This window comes from Vulpes lagopus, chromosome 3 (assembly GCF_018345385.1).
Source record: "Vulpes lagopus strain Blue_001 chromosome 3, ASM1834538v1, whole genome shotgun sequence".
Classification (NCBI taxonomy): Eukaryota; Metazoa; Chordata; class Mammalia; order Carnivora; family Canidae; genus Vulpes; species Vulpes lagopus.
The window spans coordinates 112,054,909-112,074,908 of NC_054826.1; the positions used below are offsets into that span (position 1 = coordinate 112,054,909).

Genomic DNA, 20,000 nt, shown 5'->3' on the forward strand with positions numbered 1-20,000 from the left:
ATGAATACAGAGGCACAGAGATATTTAAGGGCTTACCCAAAGTCACACAGCCAGTAAGCAGCAGATCCAGGGTTCACACCACGCCAGCCTGGACCCAGCACTGCAATGCACAGTCACTTAGCCCCTTACACCCTTTAAGAAAACCCTTTTGAAATTTGTTTGTTGCACATGTTCACCATTTAACTTCCTGGCCTGGGTAAGGAGCACAAGACGTGATTCCAAATCACTTTACTAAAGGTATAATTCTTTGGCCTATGGCTTTTTGCCATTCTACTGCTGTGCAAACATTTCATCCAATGCCCTAGGCAAGGAGGCCTCTTGATGCCAGGAAATCAAGCCAAACACGGCTGCTATGGATCTGGCTCAGATACCCCAGAAACACTCACCAGGGCTGGGGTGAGAGCTTGGGTTCCTCTCACTGCTGTTCCAGACAGATTCAAAGACAGCCCAGAGGAATTCTGGCGGGGGCAAGGTCCCTGCTATCTTGAAAGCTGTTTGCTGAAGGATCTCAGGAAACTGTGTGCAAGCAAGAAGAGGAAGGAGGAGGAAGAAATAATAATTAAAGCACATTAAATGCAGATTTAAACTGTGATACTACTTACTCCCTTAGGGGCTGTTTTTCTTCTATAATAGCTTCTTATATAAATTTATCCCCTAGCTCAACTAATTTGGTCTCTACAAAGAATCATATAAAATAATACTTAACCCCATTAGCAATCCAATAAATGTTCAATAACACAAGTATATATTGTTTTTCACCCATCAGATTGCCAAAAATAAAAGAAAGTCATAACACCTAAAAATAAAATGATGATACTTAAGGCTGAGCAAAATACATTAAACGTGCACACTTGTTTTTCTATGGGACTGTTAAATGGTACACAATTATTGGAGTAACCTGATAAGATCTATAAAAAGCATAGGTGAGCCTACCCCGTTCTGGTCTGGTATTGTTTTTACATTTTTACTAAACTTTATATTTATCATAAAAAGAAGAAAGAGAGGGGAACGCCCGCATGGCTCGGTGGGTTGAGCGTCTGACTCTTGATTTTGGCTCAGGTCATGATCTCATGGTTGTGGGATCAGGCTCTGTGCTCAGCTTGAGATTCTCTCTCCTGCTCCCTCTGCCCCTTCCCCTGCTTGTGTTCTCTCCCTCTCTCTCAAGTAAATAAATCAATCTTTGAAAAAGGGGGGGAGAAAGAGGATTATCTCTGAGTGGAGACTAGCAATGAGGGAGCTTCCAATTGCCCTGGAGAAGGTGCCATTTCTCATCTAGAACCAGTGCAATTTGTCAAGACCCAGGATATTACTGGTAGGCTTGACCATGAGTCCAGAGCATTTATCAAACTGTCTCACACAGCTATGAATCACTGTGCCCCACTCTCTCCACAGGTTATACAGCCCCTCTTTCTATTCAAACCTTCAGAAGTAAAGTCACACTCTAAACCAGGAGTTCCTCATCCCCGCTGTGACAATCAACTGGGAAATCTCCTGACACCCAGGCCCCACCCTGGGGTGGGGGCCCTGTAGATGTCCATTTAGAATCTCTCCGGTGAATGTCATGTGTGGCTAAGGTCACAAACAACTCACAAGAGACATGGTTAACTTTTAGAAAGCAAAATGCACAGCAGAATAAATGGTATTTTCCATTTTGTATGTTTTAAGGGAAGAACATATGTAAGCAGGAGGAGAATTTTTTTCTGAAAGGATGCAAGAGAATCTGGGAAGAGTGATCACCTCTGGGGAGACAGGCTGGAGACCTAAAAGTGGAGGGGTGGAGGGAAACTTTGTCTTCCTGTAGCTTCTGGTATAGTTGCAATCTCTTAGCCAGGAGCATGTATTATTTGTCTTATTAAATATTTCAGTCATTGAATAAAAAAGTAGAGAGAATAATAAAACACAACACTGATGTACCCACAACCTAATTTAAGAAATAAAACATCACAAATATAATTGATAGATCCTTGCCTGACTCGTTAGTCTCCTTCCTTCCCCAGAAATAACCATCACCCTGAATTTAGCATTAACCATTCTCATGCACTTTTTTTTTTAGATTTTATTTATTCATGAGAGACAGAGAGAGAAAGAGAGGCAGAGACACAGGCAGAGGGAGAAGCAGGCTCCATGCAGGGAGCCCAACATGGGACTCAATCCTGGGACTCCAGGATCAGGCCCTGGGCTGAAGGCAGCGCTTACGCCTCTGAGCCACCCGGGCTGCCCTTCTCACGCACTTCTAAACTTGTCTTACATCTAGAACTGTTTCTGCATGTGCTTAAAAATTAATGTAACTATTTTCATGGTGAAAAAAAAAAAAACAATCCACCACCACTCAAGCATTTTCAGAGTGAAAAAAAAATTTAACTAGTATTTGTTTATTTATTTAGTATCCTACTGCATGTATTCTTTTGCAACTCACCTTTTTTAACCCTGCACTGTGTTTCTGAGATTTAATCATATTGCAATAAAACTTTTTCAATTTTGGGCAGCCCAGGTGGCTCAGTGGTCTAGCACTGCCTTTGGCCCAGGGCATGATCCTGGGGACCCAGGATCGAGTCCCATGTGAGGCTCCCTGAATGGACCGGGATTGAGCCCCATGTCAGGCTCCCTGCATGGAGCCTACTTCTCCCTCTGCCTGTGCCTCTGCCTCTCTCTCTCTCTCTCTCTTTCTGTGTATGTCTCTCATGATTAAATATATAAAATCTTTTTTAAAAAAACTTTTTTCAATTTCAAAAGTTGATCTTTAGAAGATTGAATATGTGTATACATGTGCCTCTGCTACTTTTAACTACATGTCTGGACACCCCAGAAGATGATTTTACCATGCTTGGACACTGGAATGTATACTCTGCGTCAACCTGGATGACATGCCGTGCGTTCAGGTCCTGCTGAGCACACATGACAATGTACATCTCACATGCACATATACAGGGGTGAGAGTGTGTGGATGGGCCTTGCAGTCCGTCTGAGTTTTGTCCAACAAATATTTACTCCCTCTCCACCCTTTGCTTCTGCATAAAGGAGACTACTTCCAGCCTCACTGAGTTTGAACTTGGTCATGTGACTTGCTTTGGCCCAGTGAAAAGTCACAGTGTGCCATTTCCCAGAATACTTTAGTGCTCTCTTTTCTGGAGTCTCAGAGCTCCGTGGTAAGAAGAATAAGCTCCAGGTAGACTGAGCCCCAGAAGCCGATTCTGGAAGCAGAGCTGTCCCAGTGACCCACAGACTGGTCAGCAAGAAACTAATGCTCATTGTTGTATGCTAATGAGATTGTGTGGCTTCATTATACAAAAAAAAGATGAGAAATCTGTGCTCATTTGGCACAATTGTTGGCCTACGCTGTCTAACTTTTGGAGAGTTGTTCCAGGCAAAGTGTGTGCCCAAAGGCAATGCTCCATGAGGATTTGGTTTTGGATTCAATGTGTTTGCACGTGGGATTGCACACACTGGACATACGTGTGTATGTGCATATGGCAGTGCTGAGTGTAAGCCCTTGAACAGGCTTGCATGTGGAAAGCACACATACAGCAGGGTGGTAGCTAACCTATAGTTCCCAGTCTGTGCACACCTGCCCAGAGCGCCATTTGAAAAGCCCAGAGTTAGTTTCGCTGCTGCCTCACTCCCTTGTCCCAAACCCTGGGCATCCTAGAGCAGAGCTAGAACATCTGAGCCCTCTGAAGCAGGGAGGAAGTTCCAAAAAGCAAATGGGCAGTAAACACCAATGGGGTCTAACTGACCACACTTTCTCTCCCCTTCAAACTCCTTCAGTCTTCCCAGGGTAGAACACAGAGGTACCTTTGTGGCAACAGAGCTTAGTTCGTCTCCTGAAAAAAGTACTAGAAAGGGTCCCAAGTCCTTCATCGTCTCAGCTGTCCAGTTCCGGGGGAGTCTATGAAGAGATGATAAGTGGTAAACTGAAACACCATGCTGTTGTCCTTGTCTCCCAGCATCCTTTTCTTGCAGGAGCAGACCAACTTCATACCTGGACAAGTCCCACTTCCCCCAATCAGGACAGCAGGCACATGATGCAGGCTATCCCACGCAGGACACTAAGCCACCCTCGGGAATTTTGTTGGAATTACTAGAGAAACCCTCTTTTTCCTGATATCTCTAGCACTAAAGAGAATATAGGAAGTCATTCCCAACACCAAGTGGAGAGAATCGAGGCCACACCAATGAACACAGAGCTGAGAGACAGGAGGAGTATAGTCCCAACAACATCACCTGAGCCTCCAGACCCAGTCATGCCTGAAGTATATCCCTCGAGTTTTCTGTTAAATTCTGTTTCTGAACTCAATAAATTACCATTTCTTTTTCTAGCTTGAATTGTTGAATTTCTGTCATATATATCACAGCCTGTCCTTCCTCCCTTCCCCTCCCATTACTGTCCCCATTCTATAGATGTAGAAATTAAAGTGCAAAAAGATTAAGTAGCTTTTCCCAGGTCACACAGACAATACACAAAATTTTAACCCAAGGAGTTGGTCTCCCGAGTCCATGATCTTAAATTCTATATAAAAGGACAGTGCCGGGCAGCCCCGGTGGCTCAGCAGTTTAGCGCCGCCTTCGACCCAGGGTGTGATCCTGAAGACCCAGGATCAAGTCCCATGTCAGGCTCCCTGCATGGACCCTGCTTCTCCCTCTTTCTCTCTCTCTCTCTCTCTCTCTCTCTGTGTGTGTGTGTGTCTTTCAAGATTAAATAAATAAAATCTTAAAAAAAAAAAAAGGGACAGAGCCTAAGCCACTGTAATTACTCCAGAAACATTTGCTGTTTAACTGCTGACTGACGGCTAGGCCCTCCCTACTCAAATGCCTACCCTAACTTCAGAAGATTCTATAAGAGAAAGAATAGTTGTGTCTGCCCCCCCACACCTAGAGCTCCCACAGACCCAGAGCTGATAGTACTTTGATTATTTGAAGTATTATTATTATTGTTATTTTGCAAGAATAAGGATGCCACCTCCTTGCATTTATAAAGTGCCATCTTTTCAAAACTCTTGCCCTAAATATCCCAAGAGGTACTGGTGACAACCATGTGAGGTCTGCGGAGCCACTACCGTTCTGACTTTACAGAGCATCTGAGGCCCAAAAAAGAAACATCTTATTTCTAAAATAAACATAAGCAGCTAACCTTACCCTAAGCTAGAGACTCTCTCCGTTTGGATGACAGGAGCACCAGGGTTTGGCACCCCTTGGCCAGCACTTTCCCCCCAGAGTAGAGCCCTGGCTCCTCCTCACCCGTACTGTTCCAGGAGCCTGAGCCTCACCGCAGCCTTCTGCTCAGGGCTTAGGCCTGGGCAGTCTCTGAGTCCGTGCAGGGCTGTGGCCCAGGCCCGGGCGGAGATCCCACTGTGGATGATGGCTGCGGGCAAGTGGCAGAGCAGTTTCCCCACGATGTCTACCGCAAACTCATCGGCAATGGAGTTGTTCTGAAACCAACAAGTGGAGCTGATGGGAAGATTGAGCAGGGTTCAAGATCCTGACCCCTCAACAACACATCCTGATCCCCAATCTTGTAAAGGTTCCAGGACCTGAATTCACCCACCATACCACGGACTAGTAGAGACAGCACGGGGTCTGATTTTACCCTAGGGATGCAGGCCTCGGCAGTCTAGGAGTCCCCAGCAGGGAGCCGGTGTGGGCAGAGGAGTTGGCACATGGTGAACACTTAATAAATGAGGACTTATGTCATCAGTGGTGTCACTGCTCTGAGGATATCCCAGAGTTTAACAACCATGCTAAAAAAAAAAAAAAAAAAAAAAAAAAAAAAAACAACCATGCTAATAATACTACAGCAAGAATAGAAACAGCACCTCAAAATTTGTATGGGACTTGAAAGCATTTAAAGCTCTTTCTCCAAATGACAAAAGTAGATAACATTTGAGTGTTTAATACACATCAGGCAGTGTTCTAAGAGCTTACAGGTCTAAATCTTCATCTTCAAAGTAATGGTAAGAGATAAGTACTAATATCACCCTCTTTTTAAAGATAAAGAAGCTGCCTGCTGGTGGCAAGGCTAGGATTCACACTCAGTCAGTCAGTCTGCCCTTTGGGCATTGGCCTTGAAGAACATATTGCCTATTTCATGCCCTCAATAACCCTGTGCAGAAGGTGTGCTCTTGCACCCATCTTAGGGATGAGAAGACTGAGACTCAGGGAGGGGAAGTGACTTGGGCTGAAGCCATATAACCACACACTGTCAGAGGCCAGCCTAGATGCCAGACTCTGTGTACTTTGATCTTCCTAGTCCCCAAGAGCAGCCTCCCGTCATTCAAATGCCAGGATGGCAGTCCTCAGAACCAATGGCCAACACTGCCCCACAAAAGGTCCCAGGGCCAGCTTTGAGACCCGCAAGTCAGGTTTCTGGCCATCGCCACAGCTCAAGATCCCAGCCAGACCCCCTCCCCAAGGGCTCCCCAGGACAGCCACAGACACCCAGAGAGGAAGCTACATCAAAGAAAGTATCACCCAGGAAGAGTTTCCTTACCAGGCACTGCTGTACCTTCCTAAGGACCGAATTCTTTTTGTGGGAATCTAAAACCAAGGAGTCCAACTGATTCTTCCCCAGGCTGATCAGAAAGGGCACACACTGGGAGGCTGGGACAGAAGCCAGGTGGTGAGCCCTGGAGAGAGACAGGAAGAATGAGAGGAGGAAAACAGTGGCTGCTCTGCATATGCCCCTGACATCAGCCTCCACATGCTCAAGAGCTTATCCCAGGGCCGTTCTCTAAACGTTTGTTCTCTCCCCAGTGTTGCTGTGGCTCCCCTTGGAAGGGAGCAGGCCTCCCCCTCCCCATATCACACCCCTCTTCTGTGAGTGGGAACACAGATTTCCCATCATGCCCCTCTTCTTCACCCCTGTAGCATTGATCAGAGATGGGGTCTCTATAAACATATGTTGACTGGGGTACTGGTTGAGGGGAGATGAAGAGAGAGAAAGAAAAAGTAGAATTTAGAGATAAGAGAGAGAATAAAATAGAAAGTGAGAAAGAAAGATGAGGAGAGAACAGGAGAAAGAGAAATGACACCTGATTCTGGCATCTCCAGTCCAGAACCTGCCCCTAAACTCTTGGCCATGTATTCTTAACAGAGGCGATGTAACTCCCTAGGGAGAAAATCTGTTCAGGTAGAGAGAGGGAACAAAAAGAAAAAAAAAATCTTAGTTCCTACATTGATTTGTGACTCACTAAAGCTCAGCCATATTCAACAAAATCTTATTCCTGGTAAATTCTCTCACTCAGGAGAAATTAAATTGTTCCCTTTAGGGAGGCAATACTGAAACAAAGGTTGAGAAAGACTGCTCTAGACCCACATGGCCTGCTCATCATGACCACCAAACTGTTCCAAAACCACATTCTGCATGTTCTCCCTCCTATACGCCATCCCGGGTGTCTTTTTCCCTTACCCCAAATCTGTCATTGCTACTAGCTTACTATAGCTCAAATCTGTTCTTGCTTCTCCATTCACAATACTGCTATCTTATTTATCACTCCATCCATTCAGCAAGTATCTGTGCATGCCAGGCACAGTACCAGGCACCAGCTACAGCCATGAACAGGACATGAGAGGCAGATCCCTCCTCTCAGAATGCTTCCTTCTAGTAGGGTTAAGACAACAGAAACTGGTGAATAAAACAGGCCATTTCAGCCAGTGATAAATGTAAGGAAAAAAACAAAATGGCTCTGCAATGGAGAACGATGGCGGGGACAGCTGGGAGCCTGTTCTAAGGCACAAGTATTTAAGCTGAGATGTGGATGAGTGGAAGGAGACAGCCATGCCAAGATCCAGGCTCTAGAAATAAGCTTCCATGTTCCCCTCCTTCCAGCCAGACCCCCTGCATTCCATTTGCTATGTGGACAGAGGTAATGATCTCTCTGAAACATAAATCTGAGGATCTGTGCCCAGAATACAGGTGAAACACCTCATGGTGTCACACAACCCTTCCCTGATTTGACTGTCCCTTACCTCTCTGGCCTTCTGTCTCCCAACTACCCTGCAGATACACACCATGCATTCCCCCAGAGTGCTTTGCTTTCCTTGCCCACTACTGGACCAAACATCCCTTGTGCCCCTGCCTGGAGTGTCCATCCTGGACGCTGAAACCCCAGCTCATTCTCTGAGCTTTAGTTTAGCCTCCTCTGACTTTTCAATCTGAAGAAGATACAACCCCCACTGTGCCCTGCACCTGTCACCCTTTCCCATGGTAACAGCATCAGGCTTTCTTGGAGACTCACCCCCTTCACTTGAAGTCCTTGTGGTTTGGGTGGACTGCACTTCACTCTCAGCTCCAGGGGTACAATACCAAACTAAACCAGTCAGAGTTATCCATCCCCCACAACCCCAGGCAAACCCATGACTTACTGAGAAAGATGGGAAGAAAAAGGTCTTTTAACCAGGAAGATATAACCTTGAATCTGCCAGAGACCACCACAAAGAAAGAAGTTGCCTGATGCAGAAGCCTACAGAGGAAAGCAGGGCTAAAGGACAGATGGCTGACCACTGAGCCCCTGGATCCAGCCATGTCTGAAATCTATCCCTGGACTTTCCAGTTACCTGAACCAAGATTACCTTTTATTGCCTAAGCCAGTTTGAGTTAAGGCTGTATCACTTTTAACCAAATATCAACTTGACATTATAATTGGCTTCATACTTTTATATTCCCCCTCCCAGAGACTATAAGCTTTTATAAAGGGGAAAATAAGTTATCTTTGAGAACTAGTACGTGGTAAGCACTCAGTAAATATTTTTCGAATAAATGAAGACAGTTAACAGCAAGAGAAGGAAGAGGGAAATAAAGAGAAAAGGAATATCCAGACTGTGTTTGAAAAGCAGGGCTCCACCTCCCAGGCCTGAATGCTTACACATACCAGAAGTCCCCCTGACTCACATCAGCCCTGATCACCCTGGAGCCAGGTGGGAGGCCACCCAAGATGGGACCTGCTTCACTAGCACTCACTCAGCCTTGGATTGCTTTGGCTTTGGTTTTTAAATAACAGGGAAAAAAAAAACAAAAAACAAAAAACAAGAAATTCTGCCTAAAATATCTATGTGGGACTCAGAATTTAAATCCAGGTTCACAGGGCTTAATTCTGGAAGGCACTCTCTACTCTGTGTCTGGTTCCTCACTAAAACCTGGGGGTGAGATGACTTGGATGACTCCCACAAATCTCACTGTTGAGCCAGAGAGGAGAGCCAATGTTCACTTACGGGAGTGCAGCCAAGAGGAAAGGTGGCATAGAGGATCTAGAGACCTCCCAGTATTTCCACGCCAAACAATTAACCTGAAAGATTAAAGCAGTTCTAGGAATTTAGTCCAATAATCATAAAAGCAAATACAGACTGTGTGTTCTGTGGGTCGGGGACTGTTCTAAGTGCTCTATATGTGTCTACTTATTAAATAATAGTAGGCACCACTTCTGTGTCCAGTTTATGGATGAGGCAATCACACTGAGGCAATCACAAGGTGAACACAAAAATTTAAGTCTGGGTATGTTCACCTTGTTTTGTTTATAACTGCAAGAAAGTGAGATGTTAAATCAATTAAGCAAGGAGGCCGTTAGACTGAAGTGTCCCTAAATACGTGGCACCCTATGTAAGCACACCAAAATCTAAGTCTACAAATGCTTCAAGGTTATTAAATCAAAACACTGGCAACAACCAATCACCAAGAGCCAATTACGCTTTAAGCTATAACCAGTCAAATAATTCCTTTCTCTGCATCTGCACTTTCTCTATATAAGTCTTCCTCCCCCCCACCCCCCCCGCCAGAGCACTCCAAAACACTTCCTGTTCGGCACTGCCCGATTCCAATAGCTTTTGATAAAAGAATTCTTAAAATTTTTAATATATCTAGGTTTACATTTTTTTTTTATTTTTTAAGGTTTTATCTATTTACTTGAGGGAGAGAGAAAGAGCACAAGCAGGGATGAGGGGGCACAGGAGATGGAGCAGCAGACTCCCTGCTGAATAGGGAGTTGGATGTGGGGGCTCAATTCCAGGACCTTGGGATCATGACCTGAGCTGAAGGCAGACCCCTAATCAACTAAGCCACCCAGGTGCCCCCTAGATTTACCTTTTAACAGAGATACAACTTTACTGTCCCTCAGTTTGGGATTGGTTAGGTAAGTTATGATATATCCACACAACTGAATGCTGTGCAACTATTTTGTTTCAATAAGGTAGATTTAGATCTATCAACATGGAACAATGGCTACACACACACACACACACACACACAGTTATATATGTACATATAATATATATAACTATATGAGTTATATATATAACTTTATAACAGTTGTAACGTTAAACAGAACAATGTATATAGTATGAACTCATTTGTATTTTTTAAATTACACATAAATATGTTTTATATACACAAAAAAACCTCTCTAAGCTGATAGCAAACTTCTCCTCATGGTCAATCTTAAGAGGGACTCTCGGGGCACCTGGGTGGCTCAATTGGTAAAGCATCTACCTTCAGCTCAGGTCATGATCTCAGGGCCCTGGGATCAAGCCCTGCCTTGGCTCCCCACTCAGCGAGTGTCTGCTTGTCCCTCTGCCCCTTCCCACTGCTTGTACACTCTCTCTTTCATTCTCTCAAATAAATAAAATCTTTTTAAGAAAAGAAAGAGGAATTCTCAATCTCAACACCTTTGAGATTTTGGGTTGGACAACCCTTTGCCGCGGGGCAGTTCTCTGCATTGTAGGAAGTAAGCAGCATCCCTGGACTCTACTCCCTAGATGCCAGTAGCATCTCCCCCCAGGAGTGACAACCAAAAGTGTCTCCAGATAGGGCCAAATAATCCTCCAAGAATCACTGCTCCAGGGGAAATTTTACTCTTCATATATTGTTTTGTGTTTTTATAATAATTATGTATTTTCAGCAATAAGGTAAACAACAAAGGCAAATTTTCTAATTAACTGGTATTTGAAAGCTCTGAGAATTGAGGGAGTCTCCCTAAGGAGCTCTGTTGGAACAATCCTTCCTCCTTGCACACGGAGTTCTTCTTCAAAGTGGGTCTGACCTCCATCCATTGGATCAGTTTGATGAGCATAAAGGAGACAGCCATGCCAGGGTCCAGGTTTCCAAAATAATTTGCTTTCCTCCCTGCTGGGGCAAGACTTTTAATACAGTTCAATAGTTCCCACCAGGGAACTGTTAGAAATGTCAATTATCAGGCTTCACCCTAGAAATTCCAAGTGAAGTTCTGCAATCTGTGCTGTCTTTTTTAATCTGTATGTTTTTTTAACAGCTTTATTGAGGTAGATTGATATGCAAAGACCTGCACATATGTGTGTGCTTTGATAAGTTTGGACATATGCAAACACCCGTGATACCAATACAATCAAGGTAATAGACACGTCCAACACCTCCCAGAGTTTCTTTAATTCCTTTTAGTTTTTGTTTTTGTGGTAAGAGCACTTAACATGAGATCTGCCCTCCTAACAAATGCTGAAGTACACAATATCACATTGTTAAGTACAGGCACTGTGTTGCACAGTGGATTTCTAGAATTTATTCATCTAGCAAAACTGAAACTTAATGCCCATCAAACAACCCAGCATTCCAGGCAATGTTGATGCTCAAATTTGAGAACCACTGATAGAATGTAAGGGAATGACAGGGCTTTGTGAAAATTTTACCTATTCCTCTAAAGACCTCAAGGGATTATACACCAAGCTTTACACTTACTTCTTGGCTCTCAGGGAAAGGATCCACTTATTTGGAAACTTTTCATTCATATCTATAACACCGCAGGCCTGAGTCGGGCAGATACCTTGTATCTGCCCTCTCAGGACTCTGGGACTCTGTACCATCAAAAGCTTAAACTCCAAGTCCAAATGCTATTCTCAAGGCTTGATTTTACTTGCTTAGATGCAGTGAAAAGTCAGTTTCTACCTTTGGTCTTCCCAGAGGATTAAAGAGTCTCCCTAACCATTTGGGAAATGAAGTATTAAATGAAGAAGAAAATACTCTTATTAAAATATTATTCCCATTCCAGGCTACCTCTGGGAAGGAAAGGAAGGAGGGAATAACTGTCAGTCTCAGGAGAACATAATTACATGCCAAATGATATATCCGACAACTGTATTTTAAAGTTCAGATCTGAGTTTACAATAATCAATCTGGTGAAGCCCTGGCTGTAGAGACAGGAGTTATCTGGAGCTTTTTAAAAAAAGAAACTGGTGGCAACCCGGGGGGCTCAGTGGTTTAGCTCCGCCTTCGGCCCAAGGTGTGATCCTGGAGACCTGGGATCCAGTCCCACATCAGGCTCCCTGCATGGAGCCTGCTTCTCCCTCTGCCTGTATCTCTGCCTCTCTCTCTCTCTCTCTCTCTCTCTCTCATGAATAAATAAATAAAATCTTAAAAAAAAAAAAAAGAAAGAAAGAAAGAAACTGGAGAAAACCTGGCTCAATACTTGGCTCCACATCCTGACTTGCTTGGGAATGATCTTGGCACAAATATCTTAAGCTGGCACAGTCAGTCCAGGCCCACAACTGGGGCAGGGAGAGAGAATCAGAAGCGCCAATATGCTATGATGGTACCTGATATGGTGAGAGCAGGGAGAGGTTGTTCTCAAAATAGTGGAAATGGGCCAGAAAGGAGTCCGCACTCATGGCATCAATGTGGAAGCATGTCATACCTTTGACCAGCTGCCCTGTGCTGGAAAACAGAACAAGGGACCCAGGAGAAGAAGGGGTTTGAGAGGGGAGAGGAAGGCATGGGGTTGGGAGGGGAGAGGAATGAAGGGGCAAGAGAAAGCAGGTCTAATGGGGCATGGGTACAGACGGGACTGTCCAACTGTCCTTCCTGGGAAATTAGGCTCTGAAGGACTCATCAGCCCCCAGACAGATTACATTCACCTACCTCAGGAGCTCCTTAGGCCTTCTGGTTGACTTTGACAGAAGCTCATACAGGAACAAGGCCTGAAGGAAGAGAATGATTGCTGGCATGGATGGAGCACTCACTCACTCACCATGATGAGCACACTGTGTGCCTAGCAGCTGGAGGCCCTATTGGGAAGACATACTACTCACCCATTTTATAGATGGGTTAATGGAGGCTTAATAGGCTATGTTATTTACCCAGGCCACATAATTGCTAAGTGGTAGAGTGAGGATTTGAACCAGTGTCAGAGTGATTGCAGAACACATGCTCTCACACCTGGAGGATCCTCGATGCTTTAGAACATGAATGAGAAGCAAAACCATTGGGCAGCAAGGCTGGATGGAGGTTTACTTCCTATGATTTGTAAAGCTACTGACTAGTTGAGGACCCTCCATAGTGTCTATACCCATGCCCACCTGCTAGCTTCCAGGAAGCAAAAGCAGAAGAGTTGGATGAATAGACCAGGATGTGCTAGAAAGTACTATCAATTAAGTAACTCCTGCTTGCAGCACATGCTCTCCTCCAATCCTCCCAGATGGGCACTCTAGAAGAACAATACCTAGGAGGCAAGGGAGCCATTTGTTTTAAGGAATGTAATTTTACAGAATACCTAACTTGCAGATGTGATCAAGTATGACATTCATCTATTTTATAGACTCTGAAACTTTGAATATAATTCCCCAAGCAGAATAAATTATGAGCCAGCATTAGGCAGTGGCATCTGACATGGCAGGCAGGCCCAGGAGAAAGGAACAGCTAGGGAGGTAAGTCCCTGAGGCCCTCTCTGTGGCCCCAGATATTTTCTCAGGCACAGGATCAAGTTCTGCGACCCCACCCCATCCCAGTCTTCCCTGTCACAGGAAACAGCAACTCCATCAGCTCAGCTGCTGAGACCAAAATGTCTGGAAGACATCTGTGGTAGGATGTGTTTTCCAAAGTGGCCATAAATTTTCTATCCAATATGCTCTTCTAGGACCTTCCAGAACTACTACCCCATCAAGAGGTAAAGTCTGTGTCTTCTCTGCTTGAGGCTGGGGAGAGGGGAGGCTTGGTGACTGCCTCTGCAGATAGTGCAAGGCAGAGGTGACGCTACGTGACTTCCAAGGTGAGGTCACCAAAGGTGACACTGGTTCTCATGGTGTTTTCCCCTGGCAATCCTGAACCACCCACAGAAAGCCAGCCACCCTGAAGCCACCATTCGGATATGTATGCAGTTCCTGGGGCTACCATAACGAATTACCATGACCTTGATGGCTGAAAACAAGAGAAATCATTTCTTCTGAGTTCTGGACACCAGAAGTCAAAAATCAAGGTGTCAGCGGGACAGGGCTCCCTCCAAAGACTGTAGGGGAGAATCCTTTCTTCCCTCTCTCAGCTTCTGGTGGCTCCGAGCAGTCCTACCTTTGGCTTTATCACTCAGGTCTCTGCCTTCATCTTCACATGGCCTCCTGTGTGTCCGTCCAGTCTCTTTTGTCTATATCTCTCTGCTGCCTAGGTCACCCTTCTAATAAGGACTCTTGTCATTGGATTTAGGGCCTGCTCAGATAACTGAGGCTGGTCTCATCTTGAGATCCATAACTGAATTAAATTTGCAAAGACTATTCTTCTCAATCAAGGCCACATTCCCACACACACGTTTTGAGTGGACCTTTATTTGGCAAGGGCTCCGTTCGGCGATTACACGGAGAGACCACACGCAGGTGGAGAGAGATGCCCCCAGCTCTTTGAGGATGCATCCAGACTGGATGCTAATGCAGACTGCTAATGCAGCCATTAGTTACCACCTGCATTGCCACCACCTAGTCCAAGCCATTGCTGTCTCGTCTGCATTACACAATAGCCCCCTGACTGATGTCCTTGTGTCTACCCTTGCTCTCAATTCCATCTCCCTGCAGCAACCTCGGGATTCTCTGCAAACAAAAATCAGATCAAATCCCTTCTCATATCCTCCAATGGCTCCTCTTTCACCCACACTAGCAGGAAGTCCTCACAGTGGTCCCCAAGGTCCCAAAGATCAGCCCCTCCATAACCTGAGAATGGGGAGGTCGTCTCTGGTTACCCCATCTAAAAGAGCTCACTAAAAAAAATAAATAAGTAAGTAAATAAATAAGTAAATAAATAAATAAATAAAAATAAAAGAGCTCACTGCCCATCTTCTTGAGCTCCTTCCCCATTCTGAATTATGTCCTCCTTAGCACTCATCAGCACGTAGAGGAGCACGGGTTTTACTTATTAATCTTGTGTCCCATCTGTTTCCCTCAATAGAGTGGAAGCTCCGAGAGGGCAGGCATTTTGGACTATTTTGTTCACAGCTGCATCCCCAGCACTGCAAACAGTGCCCAGGATGAACATTTGATGAGTGAATAAAATGCAGAGCTAACTGAGTGAGAAGGAAGTCGAGAGAGCTGCAGTGTATCAGCTCCAAAGCATAGTCCTCCCCAAGTGGCCTCAGCACTGGCAGCACTTAATGATACATGCAATAAGCACTAACAATTCCAGTACACTGCCATGCGCTGGGTGGTACAAAGATACATCTTGTAATCACTGATTCTCTTGAAACTATCCCCATTTCAGGGTGCCGGAGTGGTGCAGTTGGTTAAGCGTCCAATTCTTGATTTCTGCTGAGGTTATGATCTCCAGGCTATGAGATCGAAGCCCATGTTGGGCTCTATGTTCAATGTAGAGTCTGCTTAAGATTCTCTCTCTCCCTCTTCCCCTCTCCTCCCCTCCCCCCCACAGGCATGCGTGCTCTCTCTCTCTCCCTCAAATAAATAATTAAAAAAAAAAACTATCCCCATTTCACACATGAGAAAACTGAGGCCAAGTGAGAAGTAGTAACCCCAAAATTAATCAATGGCAGCACCTAAATACATGCTCAGATCTTCGTCAACTTCTTAACATTATACTGTTCTGCCTCCTGAGCATAATCACACAGAAATAAATTTTTTTTTACCAAATTCACCTGGAAACAGAACTTTCCCACAAGGCAGAGAGTCATAAATCCAGGGATAATCTGGGCATCATAATTGTGACACTCTGATTTATAATAAGAAATATGTATTTGGGGGCGCCTGGGTGGCTCAGTTGGTTAAGCGTCTGCCTTCAACTCAGGTCATGATTCGTGGGTCCTGGGATCAAGCCCCATGTTGGGCTCCCTGCTCAGCAAAGAGTTTGCTTCTCCCTCTCCCTCCCCCTCCCCTTGCTTGTGCTCTCTTGCTCTCTCTCTACCAAAAAAATAAATAAAATCTTAAAATATATATATTTTGTCTTATCTCCTTTTCTGGCACCAGCTCCTAAAATGCTGGGAATTTCCTAGGTGAGGAGAGCAATCAAGCCCTTTTCTGGAATGCACATGAGGGTGGAAGGATGTCACTGGAAGAACCAAACACAGTATTGGAGGTTTGGAACTTTCAATCCCACCTCCAGCCTCCAGAGAGAGGAGAAGGGCTGGATGCTGAACCCATTATCAATGGCCGATGATTTCATCAAGCATCCCTAGGTGATAAAGCCTCCATAAAGACCCAAAAGCACTGGGTTGGGAGAGCCTCCACTTGATGAACACATGTAGGTGCTAGGAGGGTGGCACATCTGGGGTGGCACATGGAAGCTCTGCATCCATTCCCCAACCCTCATCGTATGCATCTCTTCCATCTGGCTGTTCCTGAGTTATATCCTTTCATTTTTTTATATCCTTTTATAATAAACTGATGATCTAGTAAGTAAAATGTTTCTCTGACTTCCATGAGCCACTCTACCAAGCTAATCAAACCGAAGTGGGGGCAGTGCAGTCACTGGAACCTTCAATCCACAGCTGGTAGATCAGAAACACTGAAGACAATGAGGACTTGTGACTGGCATCTGAAGTTGAGGGGCAGGGCATGAAGTATTGTAGGACTAAACTCTTAACCTGTGGGATCTGATGCTGTCACCAGGTATGCAGGGTCAGAATTGAGTTGAATTGTAAGGACACCCAGCTGATATCAGAGTATTCATCATGGGCGTGGGGAACCCACATGCTACCAACACATGCATCCAAATTGATGTCAGAACCCTTAATGGTCATACCTGACTCCTCCGAAGCTCCTTTTCCTTTAGGACTGTAGTGTTAAATCCGGGTTCCCTCCGTAAATCGAAGAGAGACACTTCCTTAAAGAAAGCCCCTTGTATTTCCACAATACCTGAGGTAGTATCTCCTGCTTCGATCATCTGCAAAGAATGAGAATAAACATAACAACCTTGTGGAAGGTGCACTGAACTTTGGGTAAGGGCCAGGAACTGTGTCAGTGCTTCATGGCCCATAAAATTCTACCATATCTGCTCAGCAACCCTATGAGGTGGGGGACTATCTTTACCCCCATTTTGCAGGTAAGGAAACTGAGGCTTAATAAGTAATTGGTTGAAAGTTGGTAAAGAAGGTTTAAGCACAAGTCTGTCTTATTCCAGAACCCATAGTCTATTTTAACCAGATGTGCTATTGTTATCTGCAAGATGTTAGCAATTTGAAGCCAAAATCCTTGGGTTTGGTTTCCTGACAGATTTTGCAACTGGATGCAGCAGGTCTTATAGAATAGGATGCCCAAAGACCCACTGCCAAGTGAGAAAGAGAAACATAGGTGTGATTTTGGATCATGGGAGGGGATTTCAGAAGCACTCTGGGAAACTCAGGGTTCATTTTGAGATTTGAAAAACAAACTTTCAGAACATTATTCTATCAAGAAACATTATTCTATCAAGTCTTCCAGATTCAACTGGTAAGGAAAGCACCAGGGTCTGGGAAAAAATATAGCATGATCCTTGGGTCGCTTGGGTGGCACAGTCAGCTCGCATCTGACTCTTGGTTTTAGCTCAGGTCCTGATCTCAGAGTCATGAGATCAATTCCCATATCAAGCTCAGCATGAAGTCTGCTTGAGATTCTCTCTCCCTTTCTCCCTTTCCCTCTGCCCCTCCTACTCACATTCTCTCTCTAAAATAAATCTTTAAAAATAAATAAATAAAAAGAAAGAAAGAAAGATATATAGCATGACCCAAGAGGCTCTTTCTGGAAAGGAAGGAAGGTAGGGATCAGGGGAAAGTTTAGAACACACCCTTACCAAAGACTGGGCTAACCCCTGCCCGAGTGAATGGCTCAAAGTCACAGTTCAATTACAAAACCCCAAAATCACATGCTCTGGAGCCACGTGGCTGAGGATCAGATGTCTTCCTCTCACCTTGCTGAGGACACCTTGCTTCTGGGCAGGTGACAAGTCAGACACATGCAAGGAGTTAGTGTTTCTCAGGACCTGCAAGAGGTCCCTGCGATCCATGCCATAGAAGGCCTGGGTGCCAACCCCAGCCAGCAGCACGCCCATCTGGCTGACATTGTAGAAAGACAGCACCTGGGAAGACCAGCCACAAGGGGGATGAGGTTCTTCTCTGGTTCCTCATCTGGCAGACACTTACCCCACTGCATGCTGGGTATCTGGATGGGCACTAGGGAGCTCTTCCTTCCTTCTATCAGGAAAGAGAGTCAATATCAAAATCTGACACACGAGGCAAGGGCTTTACCAGGGGAGTACTATGCTGTCCGAGGCCACCGCACAAATATCACAAAGTGATGACCCTGGCACCACAGTTAGCCAGGCAATGGGCTTTTGTGTGTGTATTTAACTTGAACAAGCTGACAATATTTTTTAAATTGGGGAAATTTCCAATAAAATCCAGGTTTGAGTGACTTGTTTTTTTAGTTTGATTTTTTAAAAAGAAATCTGAACACCAGGCAATACAAGGCCTACTTTAGCAACAACTGGCAAGAAGTGACCAGCAGCTGCCCCTTGAGGTCAGTGGTGGAGCTCTCAGTTCACCCAGCCTCACTCCCTCGTACAGTGCCCCAAGGCAGCCCATTTTTCTCATTATGTCACCTGACATAACAAAGCTCCATGCTCATCTATCACCATATAGAAGCTTCTAGTTGAAATACATGTTTTGAGATATGGGTCTGGTATTTTATGACAAATATGATTATAGCTGTCTGCCCCATCAGAAACTCTACTCATTTTTTCTCCTTTCTTTAGAGTAAAGATTCTAGATGGTTTTCCATATAATCAGTGACATTTATTCCTTAGTCCTGTAAGAACCCAGTTGAGTGTTTTGCCTGCTATGCTCTATAGAATGCATAGTCTCTACTGTCCCCAAGGAAGGCAAGACCTTTTGAGCTCTTGGTTTCTTCACAACAATCACCTCACAACTCTGTAGGAAAAGTTGGACACTAGGAAAGAGACAAGCCACTTTGTCCAAGGCTAGAAGGAACAACACAGTCTCCCTCAGGTCCCTAAAATCGAATGCACAGAAAACTGTGCAAGTAGATTCATGTGGCCCAAGTCAAAACAGAGGAAGGCTGCAAAGCCTTAAAACTAAGTTGTCATGAGGCTAGAAGGGACAAGAAGAATTGGCTAGCCGTGGCCTTGAGTCAGAAAGTAAGAATGGATAGACCATGTTCATGGTGCCATACTGGAGGCAATTAGCATGGGAGTTAAGCAAGCAGACTCTAAAGCCAGACATCCTGAGGTCAATCCCAGCTGTGTCCTTTTGTGGAACACAAAAGGAATTTGGCAATTCCCTTACACACTCTGTGCCTCTCATGAATGACATGGAAAATCAAGGTTATAACACACTACTAACCTCAAAGGGTTGTTGAGAACATTGAATGGTTAACTCACACCCACATCTGGCACACAGGAAATACCTAATGAATATTTGTTATTATTGTCATCTTGGAATTGGTTCCCAATCCAGTCCTCATGAACTAGACTGCAGCCTGGGACATGACTATGAGACAGAGAGAGCAGAACACCAAAATGTTTAGGGACTCAGGGCTCTGGAGCCCCTTCTACTGAGTCCAGGGCAGAGAGATGATTTCCCCAGGATAAAAGACTCATTTCCCACCCCAGGAGCATCCAGAGGATGGACTAAGGCTCCTGTCTCCTCTAAATAAGACCTTCTGCAAGGACAATTCCCTCCCTGCAGCACAAAATGAATAAAATAGCATTATGTCCCATCCCAGGAAGAGTGATGTGTTTCCAGGCTCAACAAGAAAAAAAAAAAAAAAAAAAAAAAAAAAAAAAAAAAATCCTG

At 44.8% G+C, this 20,000-nt stretch overlaps 1 protein-coding gene across 1 annotated transcript in view; it reads right to left on the reverse strand.

The window, feature by feature from the left end:
• The window catches only part of OTOA (otoancorin), a 63,166-nt gene that overhangs the window by 18,639 nt on the left and 24,527 nt on the right, over positions 1-20,000 (reverse strand). Inside the window, exons 13-21 of the mRNA XM_041747073.1 lie at positions 18,098-18,265; positions 16,955-17,095; positions 12,869-12,927; positions 12,547-12,664; positions 9,205-9,278; positions 6,485-6,620; positions 5,236-5,426; positions 3,793-3,886; positions 387-516 (exon numbers count right to left, since the gene is read on the reverse strand). Of these exons, the coding sequence (XP_041603007.1) occupies positions 387-516; positions 3,793-3,886; positions 5,236-5,426; positions 6,485-6,620; positions 9,205-9,278; positions 12,547-12,664; positions 12,869-12,927; positions 16,955-17,095; positions 18,098-18,265 (1,111 nt within the window). The remainder of the gene's footprint in view (positions 1-386; positions 517-3,792; positions 3,887-5,235; positions 5,427-6,484; positions 6,621-9,204; positions 9,279-12,546; positions 12,665-12,868; positions 12,928-16,954; positions 17,096-18,097; positions 18,266-20,000) is intronic.